Source organism: Fistularia commersonii, chromosome 6 (genome assembly GCF_037954325.1).
Source record: "Fistularia commersonii isolate RoL2024-O1a breed Wild chromosome 6, RoL_Fcom_v1.0, whole genome shotgun sequence".
Lineage (NCBI taxonomy): Eukaryota > Metazoa > Chordata > Actinopteri > Syngnathiformes > Fistulariidae > Fistularia > Fistularia commersonii.
In genome coordinates this window covers 1,352,501-1,370,555 of record NC_141289.1, presented here as the reverse complement: position 1 = coordinate 1,370,555, position 18,055 = coordinate 1,352,501, and the positions used below count along the sequence as shown (strand labels likewise).

General features: G+C 44.1%; 2 protein-coding genes across 3 annotated transcripts in view; one reads left to right on the top strand and one right to left on the bottom strand.

Moving 5' to 3' along the window:
* The window catches only part of frzb (frizzled related protein), a 26,168-nt gene extending 13,978 nt beyond the window's left edge, over window positions 1–12,190 (bottom strand). For both annotated transcript variants that reach the window (XM_086147679.1, XM_086147682.1), the window contains exon 1: window positions 11,795–12,190. In XM_086147679.1, coding sequence (XP_086003805.1) covers window positions 11,795–12,002 — 208 coding nt within the window. In that variant the 5' untranslated portion in view covers window positions 12,003–12,190. The remainder of the gene's footprint in view (window positions 1–11,794) is intronic.
* Window positions 11,619–18,055, top strand: part of dusp19a (dual specificity phosphatase 19a) — a 19,419-nt gene continuing 12,982 nt past the window's right edge. The window contains exon 1 of the mRNA XM_086147683.1: window positions 11,619–12,045. The gene's annotated coding sequence lies outside the window, so the exon portion shown is untranslated. The remainder of the gene's footprint in view (window positions 12,046–18,055) is intronic.

Sequence of the window (18,055 nt, the reverse complement as noted above, 5' to 3'; positions counted from 1 at the left end):
CTCGCTGGAGGAGGTCTTCTGGATCAGGGTTACTGTCGCTAACGTTTATCCTTCTCACAGGAGCCGATCCGAGAGGCGGAGCTGTCAATCACCTGCGTGGAATCACCCTCTCACCCGAGGACGGAGGGAACCCTGGCAGGAGAACGTGGAGAACCTAAGGACACTGGTAGATCCATACCACCATTCACCTTCTCATTCACATGTGGAGACATACAAGCATTCACCCACTCATCACACCTCATTTAGAGGCATACAAGTTTTGCTCCTTCTTTCACCCTGTCATTCATTTCATATGGAGACACACATCCATTCACCCTCTCATTTATGTTGTGTAATGACACCCATTCACTCATTCATTCACATGTCAAATAGAGACATACAAGTCTTGCTCCTTCATTCAAACATCCCATGACAAGCATTCACCCACTCATTCAGGCATACAAGTTTTGCTCTTCTTTCCCCGTCATTCATGTCATATGGAGACACACATCCATTCGCCCTCTCATTTATGTTGTGTAATGACAACTCATTCATTCACGTCATATAGAGACATACAAGTCTTGCTCCTTCATTCAAACATCACATGACAACCATTCACTCATTCATTCACAAGTCATATAAAGACATACAAGTTTTGCTCCTTCATTCAAACATTATATGACAACCATTCACCCTCTCATACATGTCACATAATGGCAGTCATTCACTCATTCATTCACATGTCATACAGAGACATACAAGTCTTGCTCCTTTATTCAAACATCACATGACAACCATTCACCCTCTCATTCACATGTAATCATGAGACATGTGACTGTTCACCCTCTCATTCATGTTGCGTAACGACACCCATTCACTCATTCATTCACAAGTCATATAGAGACATACAAGTCTTGCTCCTTCATTCAAACATCACATGACAACCATTCACCCTCTCATACTGAGATATTGGCTTCTATCATTTTGCCACTTTTAAAAAGCATGGATATTCGACCCCTAATCCCGTGTCCGGACATTCACGGGCTCACAATCGTCACCCCGGGGACCTTCTGGCCCTGAAACTCCGAAAGAGCGACGATAAGCTCATATTTCCCGTCCGTCCGTCGGCAATTTCCCCCACCTCCGGCGGCTCCGCCTGCGTTTGCTGCGTTCGCAACCCGTCATTACCCTTTCACTTGTCACCGTGACGACTCTATATTCAGATGACTGACATTCCGTGGCGTCTGGGGTTTTTCTGCATTTTCAACCCCGAGGCGTTCTCCTTTTTTTTTTTTTTTTTTTACACTTTTCAAACTTTTTCTCCGCTATCTTCTATTTGCGCTGCGGAGCAAAGAAAACAAAAACATATTTGGGATCGCGATCAAGGTCTGGTGCGTTTCAAGAACCTCTGGCTGACTTCTTCCCCCGCCTCCCTTAGCGTCATTTCGCTAACGGCGAGACCGAAACGAGGACAAATCAGCGTTTTTTATTTTTTTTATTTTATTGCGGCTCGTGGCCTGAGGTTTGGCCCGCGGCGCTCAGCGCATGAATATTTCGCAGCGGCGACGGGTAATTTCTTCCTGGATTCTGACCTGCCGGTCTTTCATTAGCATCTTCCTCGGCCAACGGAAACGCCGCGGCCGTTAACAAGGTCGTCGCGGTTAATTCCCAAGCCGGAGTCCGACCTCCGAACGACCGTGGTGTTTTCCTTTCCCCCGCCGACCGTTTAGCTTCGGGTTGAGACGCAATAAAACCGAGCAGGATGTGACCCGTCGCGCCAGAAGGTGGGACGAATTGCGGCTACGGCACTTCTGGAAACGGCGAGACGAACCCTCTCGGCTCCCGAAGCGCCTCCGGTGCCTCCAGAAGCACAGAAAAATCAGGCTACCAATTTTCGATCGCTAACAGGCTGTAGCGTTGTAGCGTAGCGGCAGTCGTACTCGCTATTTTGAGTTGGAAACATCACTTGTTGTCTTGTTCTCTTGTTATAATGCTTGTTTTCAGTAAGCTAGCCTTTGTAACGGCTCCCAAAACAAGTGAAGCATGCTAATGCTAGGGGTGTCAAGAAGAAGCATACAGTCCATCTGAAGTAGGAAATAGTAGCTAAATGCAAGAGCGGCGTTGATCTCAGCTCTCTCCAAGCGCTACGACACGGCTAAGTGTTCCACCTGTAGCCTCCTGAAGAACAAAGATGCGCTAAAGATGGTTGACGTTGCTAAAGGGGCGCTAACGGAGGAAAGGTTTCAAGTCGCTAGAAGTTATTGCTAGTTTGGTGGCTTGATGAGAGACAGCTAGCTGGAGATAGTGTTAGCAGGTAGCGTTAGCGAGGGTCTCATACTCAACAACGCTTCGCTTTTGCTGATTTAGTGAAGCAAACGCCGAGTACAAGGGCAGGCAAGAAAAGGAAGGATTAAGGTTAGCTTTATTTCCTTTGTATTATTGCCACAAATAAACCCAGAAAAAGGTTGCAAAACAGCAAAGTATGTTTTTTGGGATCAACGATTTCTTTGTTCACAAACTGAGTCAAAAAACAAATTAAATTCGCGAACCGAGGTTCTCTATGTGGATCCCGTATGCAGCGAGTTAGCGCCTTAGCAAGGAGTGAGCTAGCTAATCGACAGGGGGCGCAGAAGAAGTTGGATTTTGAGCGGTAAAGAGATGTTGTGTGGTTTATAGAAATGAAGATCTTGAGGTTCCTCTTGAGGAGGATGGAGAGGATCAGGAAGGAGTTTCCCAGAAGGACAGCACATGGTAGATGTTTTTGGAGACGGACGGAGGAGGTCTGGTGAAGATCTGGGTAGAAGGAAGCTGAGGTGGGAGCAAGAAGGTCTGGAGGAAGACCAGAGAGGTTTATGGATGGAGGTAAAAAGGACAGGACGAGAGGATTAGAAGAAGGGAAATGAAGAGAAGAAGTTGTAGACTTAGGCTACTTCCCTGGTACAGGATCCCAAACTCAGCCAACTCCCAAACAAGCAAATCCTGCTTCTCAATTTCAAGTTCAATGTCATTTAAAAGCTTTCAAAAAACCCCAAAAGGTTTGTAAATCACAGTAATTTACAAACTATAAGCTGCTACTTTTCCCACCTTGAGTCATATTAATGGTCCAGTCCAAAAAACCCGTTTTCAGGCCAACCCTTAAATGTACCCTGTAAAATACGCCACCCTTGAACTGTCTTTAGATGGTCCACGTTCTCCTAGAGGCTGTGAATCCAACGCTAAAAGCACTCAGAAGATCGGAGTGGGTACATCTGGGTTTCGAAATAAAAAAAAACTCAGAAATGGAAAAGGCTACCTGACGCAGGAAGCTAGTGTACAGATCAGATTAGCTAAAAATCACCAAACTGTTTACATAAGAAACCTGTGCAATACTTGGTTCTCCAAGGGGGTCGTCGGGTTTAAGAAAGGTGAACCGCTTGGAATGTACCAAACGTGCAGACCTGCGGGGCGACGTTATTGGCTCAGCTTATCGAGAAACTGCATTCGTGACATAAAGAAAGCGAAAGGTGCGAACAAAAGGCGACGTCCAAGAGACGGGAAAGCCGGACGAAGACCTGGACGACCACAGAAGTAGGGTTTGGATAAAACATGACGGCCTACGACCCCTGCGTGACCTCCTGACCTCCATTTCCCATCTTGCGTGATGTATCCTATAAGTAAACAAAGCACTCCCTGGTCTCCTTTAGCTCGCTAATCATCAAAACCCGCAGGTTTTGGGAAACATGTTGCTTCTTGACAAGAAAGCAGCCAAAAGCATTGCGCCACCTTATCCGTCCGACTCGGCGAAGTCGTACGTGCCTGGATGTGCTCGGCACTCCCACGGCTCTGCTCTTTTGTGTGTCCACGAGTTCCGGGAAAGGGTTGTTTTGGCAAGAGGGGCTTCTCTTCTTGACTCTGCGGAACATCTGACTCCTGTCGTCAAGCAAGCCTGATCTGGCGGTTCTTTCTTCTGCATACGAGTTCTTTCTCTCGGGCGCAAGAAGGTCTCGACCTTTCTATGTGGAGGCTTCATGTTCTCCCCGTGTCTGCAAGGGTCCAAATTGTCCAGACATGTATGACTTGCGACCGGTCCGGGGCGAACCCTGTTTCTTGCCCAATCACAGCTCTGAGAGTCGATAATAAATGATTTTATTGTTAGCTATTAGCATAGTTATTAGCCGAGTTCCTATCCGCCATTGACTTCGGAGTTTGTTTGTTTTTTTTCAGAATACTGATGAGGACATGCTCCAGGACCTGGGGAAAGGACCAGAGGACGAGAAAAGTCGTGCCGGTTTCTCCTCGTCTGGTTTTCCAGGAGCGAGAACATCAAGTTCCCCGATGAGTTGAACACTTCTGAGGTGAGAAAGAGAGTTAATACTTTCCTCCCTTTATTCTTTTTCTCCTTTCAATCATCTCGCGACTCCTTATTGACTAAAACATGAGGTAGCCTAACGTAGCATTAGCACTGGAAGTCATTGTGGAGGGGCAGTGTTGCGCAAAATGCTCAAGCAAAAGGAACAGATAAGAAGAAGACATGGTGACGGTACAACGTAGCATGCTAATCATCGCCATCTCCTTCACTGCCGCCATCTTTGTTATTGTCCGAAACGGAATTCGGGACTTGGACGTGAACTCTGAACTCTGCACTGCCCCCTGGTTGTCCTACATGGGCAGTGAACTTTGAGAAGGTCCCTGTTTCCGTATGCAAAACGTGAGAGCAGCTGTAAGCTAACTTATTTAGCCAAAATGTTGAAGTTCCCCTGCGAGCCCAGGAAGCCCTTTAAAGGTATATCTCGACAGAAGAGCTCCTTGTTGCTCCCTTTGTCACCGCTTCTGTCCATTTAGCCACAAGGAAACATCCGAGCAGTGACCTCGGTACTCTCCAAATATGGCACTCCACGGTCCACTAGAAGTATCTGGTCATGGGGGCGACTCACGAGTTCCACCAAGCACCGATGTTCAAGGAGAACCGAGACCCTGCTTCGACGTGGGAGCTGAGATGGTCGGAGGAACTGAGGTCCATGTCGCCTGGTTCCTCGGTTGTCCCAACGGATCCTGAAAAGAGGCTCCAAAGAGTCCCTACGGTGCCAAAGGCGCTGACGAACCTCAACACTCTACTTCCCGCCTTTGCGAATGTCGACAATTTTTCCCCGTAAACCGCTCGTGTTTCTCGCCGGCGAGCGCAGGAGTGCAGATAATTATCGGTTTCGGAAGAAAAAGGAAAAATCTCAAGTGTTTCAGATGTTATCGAGTTACGGCGCCATTTGTTTTAAGTGGAGCCACTTCGCAGCTCCGGGTGCCGACACTTTGAGGTGGGAAACCAGAAGATGCCGACGGTTTAGAAAGACGGTTTTGCCGCCGCCGCGTTACTCAGACGGTTCCTCCAAGCCGGAGTGTTGTTCTTGGACTTTTCCATTTTCTTCGGGTCCTCTGCACTCGGTGCTCCCGCCAGCAATCAAGCCGAGATCTCCGATTTAAGCCCCGGCTTACATTTCGGGTTTCGCTCGCTTTATCTGGAGAATATTCCGCCGCGGACGTGAAAAATAAAACCGCAGCGCCGGTCGCCAAATCCCTTCAGGTTCAGGACGGTTTTACCGAGGAACACGAGCATACCGATGCCAGGAATCCTCGGGATTCCGCCGATATCTTCCGCAGGAACGGGTTTTTGACGAGAACGTATCTAGATCCAGGTTCTCAGCAGTCACAGGCTCCGACAGCACGTTGCTCTGCTCATCCATCTCCAGTTGAATCGACGATCAGAAGCCGGTCGGCTCATTCGGAGGTGCTAAGTCTCCCTGGGAACGTATCCGACCCGTCCGACCGTCCAGGGATGCCAAGGGACATCCCTTGTAGCTCCCTGATGGGGAGCTGCTAGCAGGATGTGTCCGTGGCCTCGCCAGGTCTTCTTGTTTAGCGCCTCATTTGGCCAAAAGGTGCAACGGATCCTCCTCAGGAAGGCGGTTGCAGCAACATTCAGACCCCAGACAGCAGCTGCCATTGGAGGTCATCTTGACAAGAAATTTAGGTCGATCAAAACTACCCGTATGCTAATAATAAAAATAATGCAGGGCAATGGTTAGCGCTTCTGCCTCACAACGAGGTCCCTGGTTCGTGTCCAACCAAGGGTTTTCTGTATGTCTGAGTCCCCATTTGGTTCCTCCGGGTTCCCCCTCAGTCCCACAGGAGGTTCACTGGAGAGCCTGAATTGTCCGGACTCATGAATGATTGTGTCTTTCTATCACGTGTGAATGAGGGAGCTAAAGTTGTATGCTTCTATCAGGTGTGAATGAGGGAGCTTAAATGGTATGCTTCTATGACATGTGCATGAAGGACTTAAAGTTGAATGCTTTTATGACTTTTGCATGAGGGAGCTAAAGTTGTATGCTCCTATGACGTGTGAACAAGGAGCTAAAGTTGTATGCTTCTATGACGTGTGAACAAGGGAGCTAAAGTTGTATGCTTCTATGACGTGTAAATGAAGGAGCTTAAGTTGTATGCTTCTATGACTTTTGAATGAGAGGGTGAATGGTTTTATGCCTTTCTATTGTGTGTGAATAAGGGAGCAAATGCTGTGTGCTTCTATAACTTGTACAGGAGGGAGCTAAAGTAGTATGCTCTTGTGACGTGTGAACTAGGGAGCTAAAGTTGTACGCTTGTATCACGTGAGAACGAGGGAGCTAAAGTTGTATGCTTCTATAACATCTGAACAAGGGAGCTAAAGTTGTATGCTTCTATAACATCTGAACAAGGGAGCTAAAGTTGTATGCTTCTATGACGTGTGAATAAGTTGCGATTTTAAATGGAAAAAATGCATTTTAAATATGAAAAAAATCAACTGATTCCCCATTGGGTTCCTCCGGGTTCCCCCTCAGTCCCACAGGAAGTTCATACAGGTTCATTAAATCAACACACAAACCCACTTCTGGAACCAATTCAATTTGTATCTTAAGGGACCGCAATATATACATATGTATACATGTTTTAACCGTAGCATTTGTAGCGTCTGAATGTAGCACAAGTAAGCCTGAAAACCCGTTTTTATTGTTGTTATTTTTCCTGTGTTTGGGAGAAACTTCTCGCCGCCAGTTGCCAGGATACCGTGACCGCGGGGGTTACGAGTTACACGCCGCCTTACGTAAATCCCGTTCAAATCGAGCGGACAGTTTTGGTTTATTGTAATTTCCCCAGCGGAAAAGTTAGCCCCTGCAATATTTCTCAGATAAAGCAAAGCCGCCTGGGTCGCCCTCGGAGGCAGAACATCGGAGAAGCAGCCTTCTCTCTTATTTGGGGATAAACTCCATCGCAAAAACGACTCCCGCAGATTTCCAGGGGCTCTGCTAGGAGAGGTCGGGATATCTAACTGGCGTCGGACGACGTCCACAGCGTCCAAGGACTTTGAAAAGAGTTGGAAAAAACGATCATCTCACACCTGCTAGCATCCAAAGACCGAAGCCGTCCGCGCAAAACCGCCAACAAATACCGTCTCTGCCGCCAAAACCGCTCTGGAGATTGTTTATCTACCCGGTTTCTGGTTTTGTTGAGGTTCATCTATCGGTTGTTGACAGTCTTACGTCCCCGTAAAAACTGAAAGAAATGCGATAATATCAAACACGTGAAAATCTTTGGTGTCCACGACGACAACGGCCGCGGCCATGTTGGTTTGGGTCGGCAAATTGGGAGCAGGTGCTGCCAAGTACCCAAGACGCGACCCTGGAGATGTGACCATGTCACTGCCATCGTCCTGTGTAATGCTGTGCTAATATTGTGCTATGTGCTACTAATTTTGTGCTACATGCTGCTAATGCTGTGCCACATACTGCTAATATTGTGCTGTGTGCCGCTAATGTTCTGCTACTTGCTGCTAATGCTGTGCCACATACTGCTAATATTGTGCTATGTGCTGCTCATGTTGTGCTACATGCTGCTAATGCTGTGCCACATACTGCTAATATTGTGCTGTCTGCTGCTAATGTTGTGCTACATCCCGCTAATATTGTGCTGTGTGCTGCTAATGTTGTGCTACATCCCGCTAATATTGTGCTGTGTGCTGCTAATGTTGTGCTACATGCTGCTAATATTGTGCTGTGTGCTGCTAATGTTGTGCTACTTGCTGCTCATGGGTTCACATACTGCTAATAATGTGCTATGTGCTGCTCATGTTGTGCTTACATGCTGCTAATATTGTGCTGTCTGCTACTAATGTTGTGCTACATGCTGCTAATATTGTGCTGTGTGCTGCTAATGGGGTCACATACTGCTAATATTGTGCTATTTGCTGCTAATGTTGTGCTTACATGCTGCTAATATTGTGCTGTGTGCTACTAATGTTGTGCTACATGCTGCTAATATTGTGCTGTGTGCTGCTAATGTTGTGCTACTTGCTGCTAATGGGGTCACATACTGCTAATATTGTGCTATGTGCTGCTGATGTTGTGCTACATGCTGCTAATGCTGTGCCACATACTGCTAATATTGTACTTTAGTATGTGCTTCTTATGTTGTGCTACATGCTGCTTATGCTATGTCACATATGGCTAATATTGTGCTATGTGCTGCTAATATTATGCAACCTGCTGTTAATTTTGTGCTACATGGCACTCATGCTATGTCACATATCGCCAATATTGTGCTATGTGCTGCTAATTTTGTAACATATGCTGCTAATGCTGTGTAACATACTGCTACTCATGCTATGTCACATATCGCCAATATTGTGCTATGTGCTGCTAATTTTGTAACATATGCTGCTAATGCTGTGTAACATACTGCTAATATTGTGCTATGTGTTGCTAAACGTGTAACATACGTCTAATATTGTGCTATGTGCTACTAATTTTGTGACACATGCTGCTAATACTGTGCCACAAACCGCTAATATTGTGCTATGCTGTGCTGTATGTTGCTTATGTGTTTTTAATGTTGTGCTATAGGCTGCTAACATTGTGCTAGTTGCTGCTTTCATTTTGTAATGTGTATCTAAAGTTGTGTTGCGTGTTTGTGCTGCTAATGTGTTGCTTTGTGTTTCTAATTATATGCTACGCGCTGCTAATATTTTGCTAATGTTGTGCAATGGGTTTTTTAAGTTGTGCTATGTTCTAATTTTGTGCCATATGCTGCTAATATTGTGCAATGTGCTGCGAATGTTGTATCACATGCTGCTAATGCTGTGCAACATGCAGCTAATACTGTGTTGTGTGCTGCTAAAATTGTGCTGTATGCTTCTTATATTGTGAAATGTGTATCTAAAGTTGTGTTATGCGCTTTTAATGTTGTCACGCGTTGCTAACGTAGTGCTACTTCCCGCTTATATTTTGCAAGGTGTATCTAAAGGTGTGTTGGATGCTTGTGCTGCTAATGTGTTGCTACGTGTTTCTAATTATGTGCTACACACTCCTAATATTATGCAACGTGTTCCAAAAGTTGTGCTATGTTCAGCTAATGCCGTGTTTCAAATTTTCTGGCACATGCTGCTAATGCTGTGCAACACGTAGCTCATACTGTGCTATGTGCTGCTTGCGCTGTATGCTGCTGATATTGTGCAATGTGTATCTAATGTTGTGCTAGGCGTTATGCTGCTAATGTGTGCCGCTAATGTGTCGCTACGTTTCTAATATGTTGCTGAATTTTGCCAATATTGTGTCAACATTCAATATGTGTTTCTAAGGTTGTGCTACGTTCAGCTAATGCTGTGCTAAATGTTTCAAATGTTATGCTATATGCTGCGCCAGGTACCGCTAATATTGTGCAATGTGTTACATGCTGCTAATGCTATGTCACAAACCGCTAATATTGTGCTATGTGCTACTAACTGTGTGCTGTGCTATGTCGCTATGTCTGCTTCACTGTATTAAGTGTATTAATCTACTGCAGTCAAGAAACCATGAACAACTGCAAACAAGTACTTTAGTTTTACGCAGTGAAGATGTTGATGTACTGCGTTTGCTTTTTTTTCCCTGCTAGCTAAAGCTAACGCTCCTCTTCCCAACATGGAGCCGGATTTGGTGCCAACGGTGTTTCACGTCCACACAAGTGCATTTATTCAATGGAGGGTTTGCTAGAATTAGCAATTAGCCGCGTTCCCTTGGCCTCCTGAGACTCAACGTGAAAAGCAACATGAGCCGCTATCTGAAAATTTCTCCGAACTGTCCAGCTCCAATTTTGCTAGTTTTGCATTCCCACGGGCAGCGAGGGACCATAGACGCTACCGTTGTGATGCTAGCATCTACGACGTGCAACCTGAAGCGCCACGTTCAAAAACACAGAAGACAATTTCGCCATGTTTAGTGTGTTTTCTTTTAGCCGTCAGCTAACTCTGCGTTAGCATGCCGTAAGAGCTTAGACCTGTTCTTCTGCCAATTTTGTTGCAAAAAAAAACCCCTCTTCGCACTGACCAGGATAGGTCACAGGAAGTGTCTAGAAATGGGCGGGGCTTATGAGTTCCACCAATCATCTACGTCACATGACTTCCTGTGGAACCATTAAAAAAACCCTTCCCTAAGAGCTAAGATGGTTCCACGTTGCCTGGTTCCTCTGCTGTCACAACGCACCAAGAAATGACCTCTTTCCTGAAAAGAAACAACATGAAAGAGGCTAAAAAAGGGAAAAAAAAAAGAAAAAATCTCACATATGGGCTCACTGTCGCCCCCTGCTGGTCGGAGGAACACATTACACCAATGAGGCAGGATAATAAGTTTACTGGCTGCGGCTGATTTATTTAACTTTTTATTTATCGAGCATCTTTTCAGATAAATTAGCAAAAAAAAAAAAAGTTTATCTGCTATCAACCAGCACGTCAGCAGATACAGTAAATATATCCATGCACGAGGAAGAGGAAAGTACTTTTTTAAACTTTAAATGTGTCATATTTTGCCGTCAGGAGCTTTAAATTAGCACGGTTGATGCTAATAGGGGTACAAAGCATAGAAATAAGGATTATTTTATACATATCTTCCATCCATGCTTCTATTTTCTAATCTTTTATCTCCGTTTCCGTATTATACAGGACTGTCTCAGAAAATTAGAATAAGAATAAGAATAAGAACAACTTTATTAATCCCGAAGGAAATTGCAGAATTGCAGAATATAGTGATAAAGTTCTTTAATGCAATTAAAAAAATATAAATTACTTTTTCATGATATTCTAATATTTTGAGATAGGATTTTTAAGTTTTCTTAAACCATCATCAGCAATATTATAATAATAAAAGGTTTGGAAAATATACTGCTTAAAAAAAATAAAGGGAACACTTGAACAACACAATGTAACTCCAAGTCAGTCACACTTGTGTGAAATCATAGTGTCCACTCAGGAAGCAACACACATTCATTTGGACTTGTTTTAAGGACATTACATCAAAGTTGGATCAGCCTGGAGTTTGTTTTTACACTTTAATTTGGAGTGTGATTCCTAATCCAGACCTCCATGGGTTGATACAATTGATTTCCATTGATCATTTTTGTGTGATTTTGTTGTCAGCACATTCAACTGTGTAAAGAGCAAAGTATTTCATAAGAATATTTCATTCATTTAGATCTAGGATGTGTTTTTTAAGTGTTCCCTTTATTTTTTTCAGCAGTGTATTTCAGTTGATTTGTGATGAATCCAGAATGTAGGAGATTTTTTTTTTTTTTTTTTAATTGCATCACAGAAGATAAAGAACTTTATCCCAATATTCTAATTTTTTTTTTTTTTTTTTTGGCTAGTATGATCTACTTTTTCCCTGTTGTTTATTTCAAAAACAGTTGTGAATGACATGCGTGTGTTTCAGGTGGTTAATTGGAGATTTAATTAATGCATATAAGTGTGTGTGTGTGTGTGTGTGTGTGTGTGAGGACTCACCCAGCAACCCTTCGAACTGCTCGATGGCGAGCACGGCGTTGTCCTGCGTGCTGTGGTGGAGGTGGTTCGGCATCTTGGTCATGTTCCAGGGCATGGAGCGGCACAGCGGGATCCGCACCGGCTCGCAGGCCGCCGCCCGCACCGCGGTGGCCGGCCACAGCGCGCAGGACGCGGCCAGCAGGGACACGCACAGCCCCGGGGACAGCATGGCGCTCCGGAGGCCCCCGGGAGGAAGGAAGGAAGGAAGGAAGGTAGGAAGGAGGGAAGGGAGGGAGGGAGGGGGGTTTCTCTTTTTTAAATCCCCCCCAAAAAAAATTCAAATAGTAAATTTCACAGAGGGTTTTGTTGCACACTTCCGGTCGTGCGGGGCGGCGGCGGTGCTGCTGCAGCGGCGGCGGCGGCTCCCGGTCTGCAAGGAGCTCCGGGAAGCGGGTGGAGCCGCTTTCTTATTCAGACTCTCACCTCCTCTTCCTCCTCCTCCTCCTCCTCCTCCTCCCTTCCCGGCTGGGAGGTCACATAAGACACCGGTGGATAAAAACAAGCTGAGATTTAGGAAGAAAAGTGCGATTTTAACAGCGTTTTTTTATTTGCACACATCCATCCTCATTTTATTCCTATTTATACACTGCTCAAAAAAAAAGGGAACACTTAAAAAAACACATCCTAGATCTAAATGAATGAAATATTCTTATGAAATACTTTGCTCTTTACACAGTTGAATGTGCTGACAACAAAATCACACAAAAATGATCCATGGAAATCAATTGTATCAACCTATGGAGGTCTGGATTAGGAATCACACTCAAAATTAAAGTGTAAAAACAAACTCCAGGCTGATCCAACTTTGATGTAATGTCCTTAAAACAAGTCAAAATGAATCTGTGTTGCTTCCTGAGTGGACACTATGATTTCACACAAGTGGGATTGACTTGGAGTTACATTGTGTTGTTCAAGTGTTCCCTTTATTTTTTTGAGCAGTATATTTTCCACTATTTAGATAAGAATAAGAACAACTTTATTAATCCCGAAGGAAATTGTTGTGCCAGAGTTACAGAAAATATAACAGTAATGAATAATAAAAAGAAAAGGCAGAATTAGAAATAAAAATAAACTATAAAGTGTCTCAGTGAAACTATAAAGTGTCTTAGTAAACAAGTGAGGTAAGGAGTGCACAATAGTATGATATTAATCCCGAAGGAAATTGTTGATTAATAAAGTTGTTCTCATCTAAATAGAGTGGAAAATATAAATAGGAATAAAATGGGGAGGATGTGTGCAAATAAAGCATCTTATAAAACTTATATTGTTATAAAACTTATATTGTTAAATTCTTGTTGTGTGTTTTTCGCCCTCACTGATTTTTTTTTTATCATTATTATTATTTTCATATTTATTCATTGGTCGTATTTATTTTTCTTATTTCTTATTTCCTTTTTTTTTTTTTTTTTTTGACGCGGCTGTGACAAAGGATAAAGTTTACATCGAAACTTATTAACCTCAATGAACAAATAATGGTCAGTTTTCTCTTCTTTTTTTTTTTTTTTGACGGCCGATGAGGGTGTCGGGTCCGACGGAAAAAAAACAAATAACTAAATTTTTGAAAATACGTTAAAAAAAAAATGCTATTTACGGTCCAGGAAGTCGCATCGCTGCCATTTGAGTTGCCTAGCAGACAATAAAGAACTGGATTTTTATTTTTAAAAACTAGTTAGTGATTTTTATGTATATTTTTCAAATGATAGATTTATTAACGGGCCGGATCGGACCACCTGGCGGGCCGATATTGGCCCGCAAGCCGTACGTTTGCCACCCTAAGGCTACTTTTTTGTTTTTTTTTAATATTTTAACAAGTATTTTCAATCAATATTTAATTTAGAAACTCCTCATTTTTTCCATTTGTTTAATTTTGTATGGATGGTTTTATACAAAATACTGTCGGTACATTGATATGGTCATTAATAATCTGAAAGTTGAAATAAAATGCCAAAAATTTGAAATATTTACATAATTTTGTTCAATTTACATGATACCTAGTTGACCTGAGTGAAAAAAATTAATAAAAATGTAGATCGCTAGTTAAAATAATTACTCACCCCTGTCCTAAGGGGTGGAGGTTAACGAGTAACCTAGTATTTTTTTAAATTAACTAGTGGTTACCAATGTTAATGGAACAGAGGTGGAATATTTATCAGAATCAGAATATTTTATTGATCAGCCAGGGGGAAATAGCTGTACATTGAAAGTGGGGAAGAATAAAAAATCTAAAAATAAAGGATAAAATAGTGAATAATAAAAGTAAAACAAAAAGAAGAAAAAAGAGCGAAAGAAAGAATAATAATGAAGATAAAAGTATATAAAATACAGAGAATTATACAGTATGATTGCTGGATATAAAGTCACTTTGTCCTTAGATTGTATTATATTTTTTTTAGAACCTCACAAAGATGATTTATATTTATATTTACATTTTAAGACCAACTTGGCAAAGATGATTTATATTTAAATTTGTATTTATATGTTTCTAGAACAACTTGGCAAGGATGATGGATATTTATATTTATATTTATATTTATATTTATATTTATATTTATATTTATATTTATATTTTTGGAACAACTTGGGAAGAATGATGGATATTTATTAATATTTATATTTTTATAATTTTAGAACAACCTGGCAAGGATGATGGATATTTATATTCATATTTATATTTTTATGGAACAACCTTGCAAAGATGGATATTTCTATTTCTATATTTTTAGAAAAACTTGGCAAAGGTAATGGATTTTTATACATATATATATTTATATATATATATATCATTTTATGTATTTCTATTATATTTATGTAATTTATATTATTTTTTTATCATCATGTGAATAACAGGGTCAATAGTTGTATGTCTTTCCATTTGACGCCGTGATTGACAGGTCTGGGTTTAACCCCGCCTCCCGGCCAATCACGTCTCGGCTTGGCTCCGCCCCCTCCTCCGCGACCCTGAGCGCATGCTAGCTGCTACAGATAATGAACGAACGAATATCTTTCCAAAGCGAGTGTGGAGGAGATCCACTCATGTGACCTCAGAGTGGGAACTCCGCTTCTTTGCGGACGATGCTGTGCTTCTTCTGTTGGCTTCTTCTGATCCATGAAGATCAGCACCTTCAAATCCAAGGCGGTGGTCCTCAGACGCCGTATCTTCTCTCCAGGTCGAGGGTGAGTTCCCTCCCGGTGGCGGTGCAGTTCTAGCATCTTCAGGAATGAAGTGGGTGCGGCGTCGGCAGTGATGGACGCTCTTTGGGTCTGTCGCGGTGAAGAAGGTCATGAGCAAAGTTCTCGATCTACGTTCTGGTCCGGAGCACTCGTTTGGAGATCGGGCGAGAAGCTCGGCCATCCAGAAGGTGCTCGGGAGTGCAGCCGTTGCTCCTCCGGCATCCTGGGGAGCCAGATGAGGTCCACCTGGTTTAGGATACATCTTGGAGAACTCCTTGCTGAGGTGTTCCAGGCATGGAAGTGGATCTGCATGAGGGTTTGCTAGAATTAGCCATTAGCCGCGGTTCTTCTGCCTCCTGAGACTCCAACACGAAAAGCAACATGAGCCGCCTTTTGACGTAAAAGTTCTCCAAAGTGTCCACCTCTGGTTTCCCTCCAGGAAGTAGCCTCCTCCAGGGGAACCTTGTCAGTTTTTGTATTCCCACGGGCAGTAATGGACCACGGTAGCACCCGTTGTGATGCTAGCATCTACGACATGCAACCTGAGGTACCACGCACCAAAACAAACCACCAAAGAAGAAGTATCATGGACACCATGGTCAGAGAAGTTGCGACAACATCCACGGACCGATGGTCCTCAGATGCAAGACATGAAGGGTTAAAGTGTTTACTTTTAGCCGTTAGCTAACTCCGCACTTGTAGATGTTTCTCCGCGAGCCCTGGAAACCCCTCTGAGGTAGAGCAGGCCAGAAGAGCTTGGACCTCTTTGACCTTACGTTTATAACTTCTTCATCTGACCAGTGACCAGAAAGGTTATGAGTTCCAGGGTTAGGAGAAGGTTAGGAGACCCCGGGAAGACCTAGGACACACTTCAGGTGCTGCATCTCAGGGCTGGTCTGGAAACGCCTGGAAGATCTGGAGGATGTGGCCGGGGAGAAGGACATTTGTTGCACGAGTACAAAACTACAATCCCCACTTGAAGAACTCATGAACACCTTCTGGGAAATGAAGGAACTCCAGTTTGCTCCAGGCGCTAACCACTGCGCTACACTGGATTACCACGCAAGGCGCTAATCTGGCGCAACTTGGACTGCACTGTCAGGGGGTTCTACTCCCTTTCTTGGAGACCTTGTTCAAGTCATCTTCTTCTGGGAGGACAGAGGTCCTTCTGTAGGCCAGGTCCCCAACTGGTCGATGCAGAAGGCAACGTCTCCAAGTGCTACCACCTGGGGTTTCTGTAGATCATTTTGGGACCTTCTCGACATGGAAAGCGCCGTCAGACAACTGGGTCAAGAAAAGGCAAATGTCCTTTAGATAGCATACCGCTAAGCGAGGCGCTAACCAAGTGGAACTTGTGGCTCCGCATCTTGCCCGCTTCGCCGTACAAGCCGGGAATGGAACCGGCAACCTTCCGATCGGAGCCCTAGATGCTTCCTGGAGAACCAGAACTACAGTTTCAAGCAGCTCGCAAATTCACCCCTTTCCCGTCCTGTAGCTAAAAACAAAACAAAATCGTCACCCACTTCATCTGAGAGGCAGAACGAATGAACCGCTCCTTTTCCTGGCAGTCCGGCACCACTTGGAAAGCGTTGCGCTGGAAAATAAGAATCGCAGAAACTGATAATTTGAATTTGAAAAAAAATATATCGGCGGGCGGAGGGCGCGAGGGGGTTCGGAGAACACATGGAAAATGTTAGCCGACTCGTGTTGTTGAAACATCTCTCTGGGAGATTGTAAAATGGTCAGCGAGAAGCTCGATAAGCCAGTTAGAGGCCGCCTGTCAGCTGTACGCCGTATTTTTTTACCCCCTCCCTCTGGTGGACCGGCGTCCAGCATCTTCAAGCGTACTGCGTGTCGTGTTTTGCAAGAATTCTCAAAACGTTGCCTGAAATCTGCTTGCCGGTTCAAAGGGAAAAAGCGAAAAAGAAGCAGCAGCCAAGGAAATGAGGTACCTTTGCAGATTCGAAGGGGAATAAGAAGTGTTATTAGCAGTTTTAGCTAGCAAGTGGATACTAGGAAAGGGTTGTAGGGGTCACAGAGATCCAGAAGCTGCTCGTCGATGGACTTTGGCTTTACTGAGCAACACCTGCCTCCAGGGTAAATCTGTCAGCTAGCATAGCTGCTAGCTAGCAAAGCATGTTTGTTAGCCATGTGGTGGTAGGTTCAGAGATGGAGATGAGGAAGGTAGCTAAAGGTTCATCCGTGTTTGACCTCAGGTCGGTCCAGGAGATGAGGTGGTGCACACAGCAAGAGGGTACTCTGCAGAGCCTACATGTATGGCTGGGTTCTCTCCATGTTCTCCCACCAAGGTTCTTCACCAAAATGAGTCCGCAGGTTCATTGAAGGCTTCAAATTGTCCAAAGGTGTGGATGAGTGGGTGAATCTCCAACACGACCCTGAGTGCAGGACTAGCGGTGTGGACAGTGAATGAATGAATGGACCATGCGAGAAACAACAAGGGTCACGAGTCCTTGGGTGAGTTGAGGTACTTCCTTTGCTCCTCCAGATTTTTCCCATCTGATGTACCTCCTTCCTTGCTGACCTTCTGATCTCAGGTGTGCTGTGTCCCTTCCTGGAGATTGTAGACCCCACTTGTGTCCTCCACCTTCATGTTGTTCCACTCGGTTCTTCTTCTCTTTGTCTACCACCATGAGATTAGTGGTCCATTAGTGGTCCTTCACATTCTGAAAAAGATCTCGCTCTTCACTTTTGTCCCTTACCAGCTCCTTCTTGCTGTTTCAGATGAGACTTGTGTGGTCTGCACATCTGAGGGCGTTCCATCTCTCACTTCTAATCTTTACCCTTCTTCTGAACTCCTCCCCCCATAGTTTGATACCATCCAATGTGGTGGTAATAGACACCTTGAGCTGAATATGCACTCCTTGAGCTTCTCCATCAGCATTCTGATGTTCACCATATGTCCTCTTGGGCCAAGTCCGGCCTGTTCTCCAGCAGTGAGAGATCTACGTATGTCAGTTGGTTGGAGGTCAACTTTAGCGCCCAAGTTGTGCTGATAGTCCAGCTGCCGGGGGTGGAAGTAACATCTGGTTT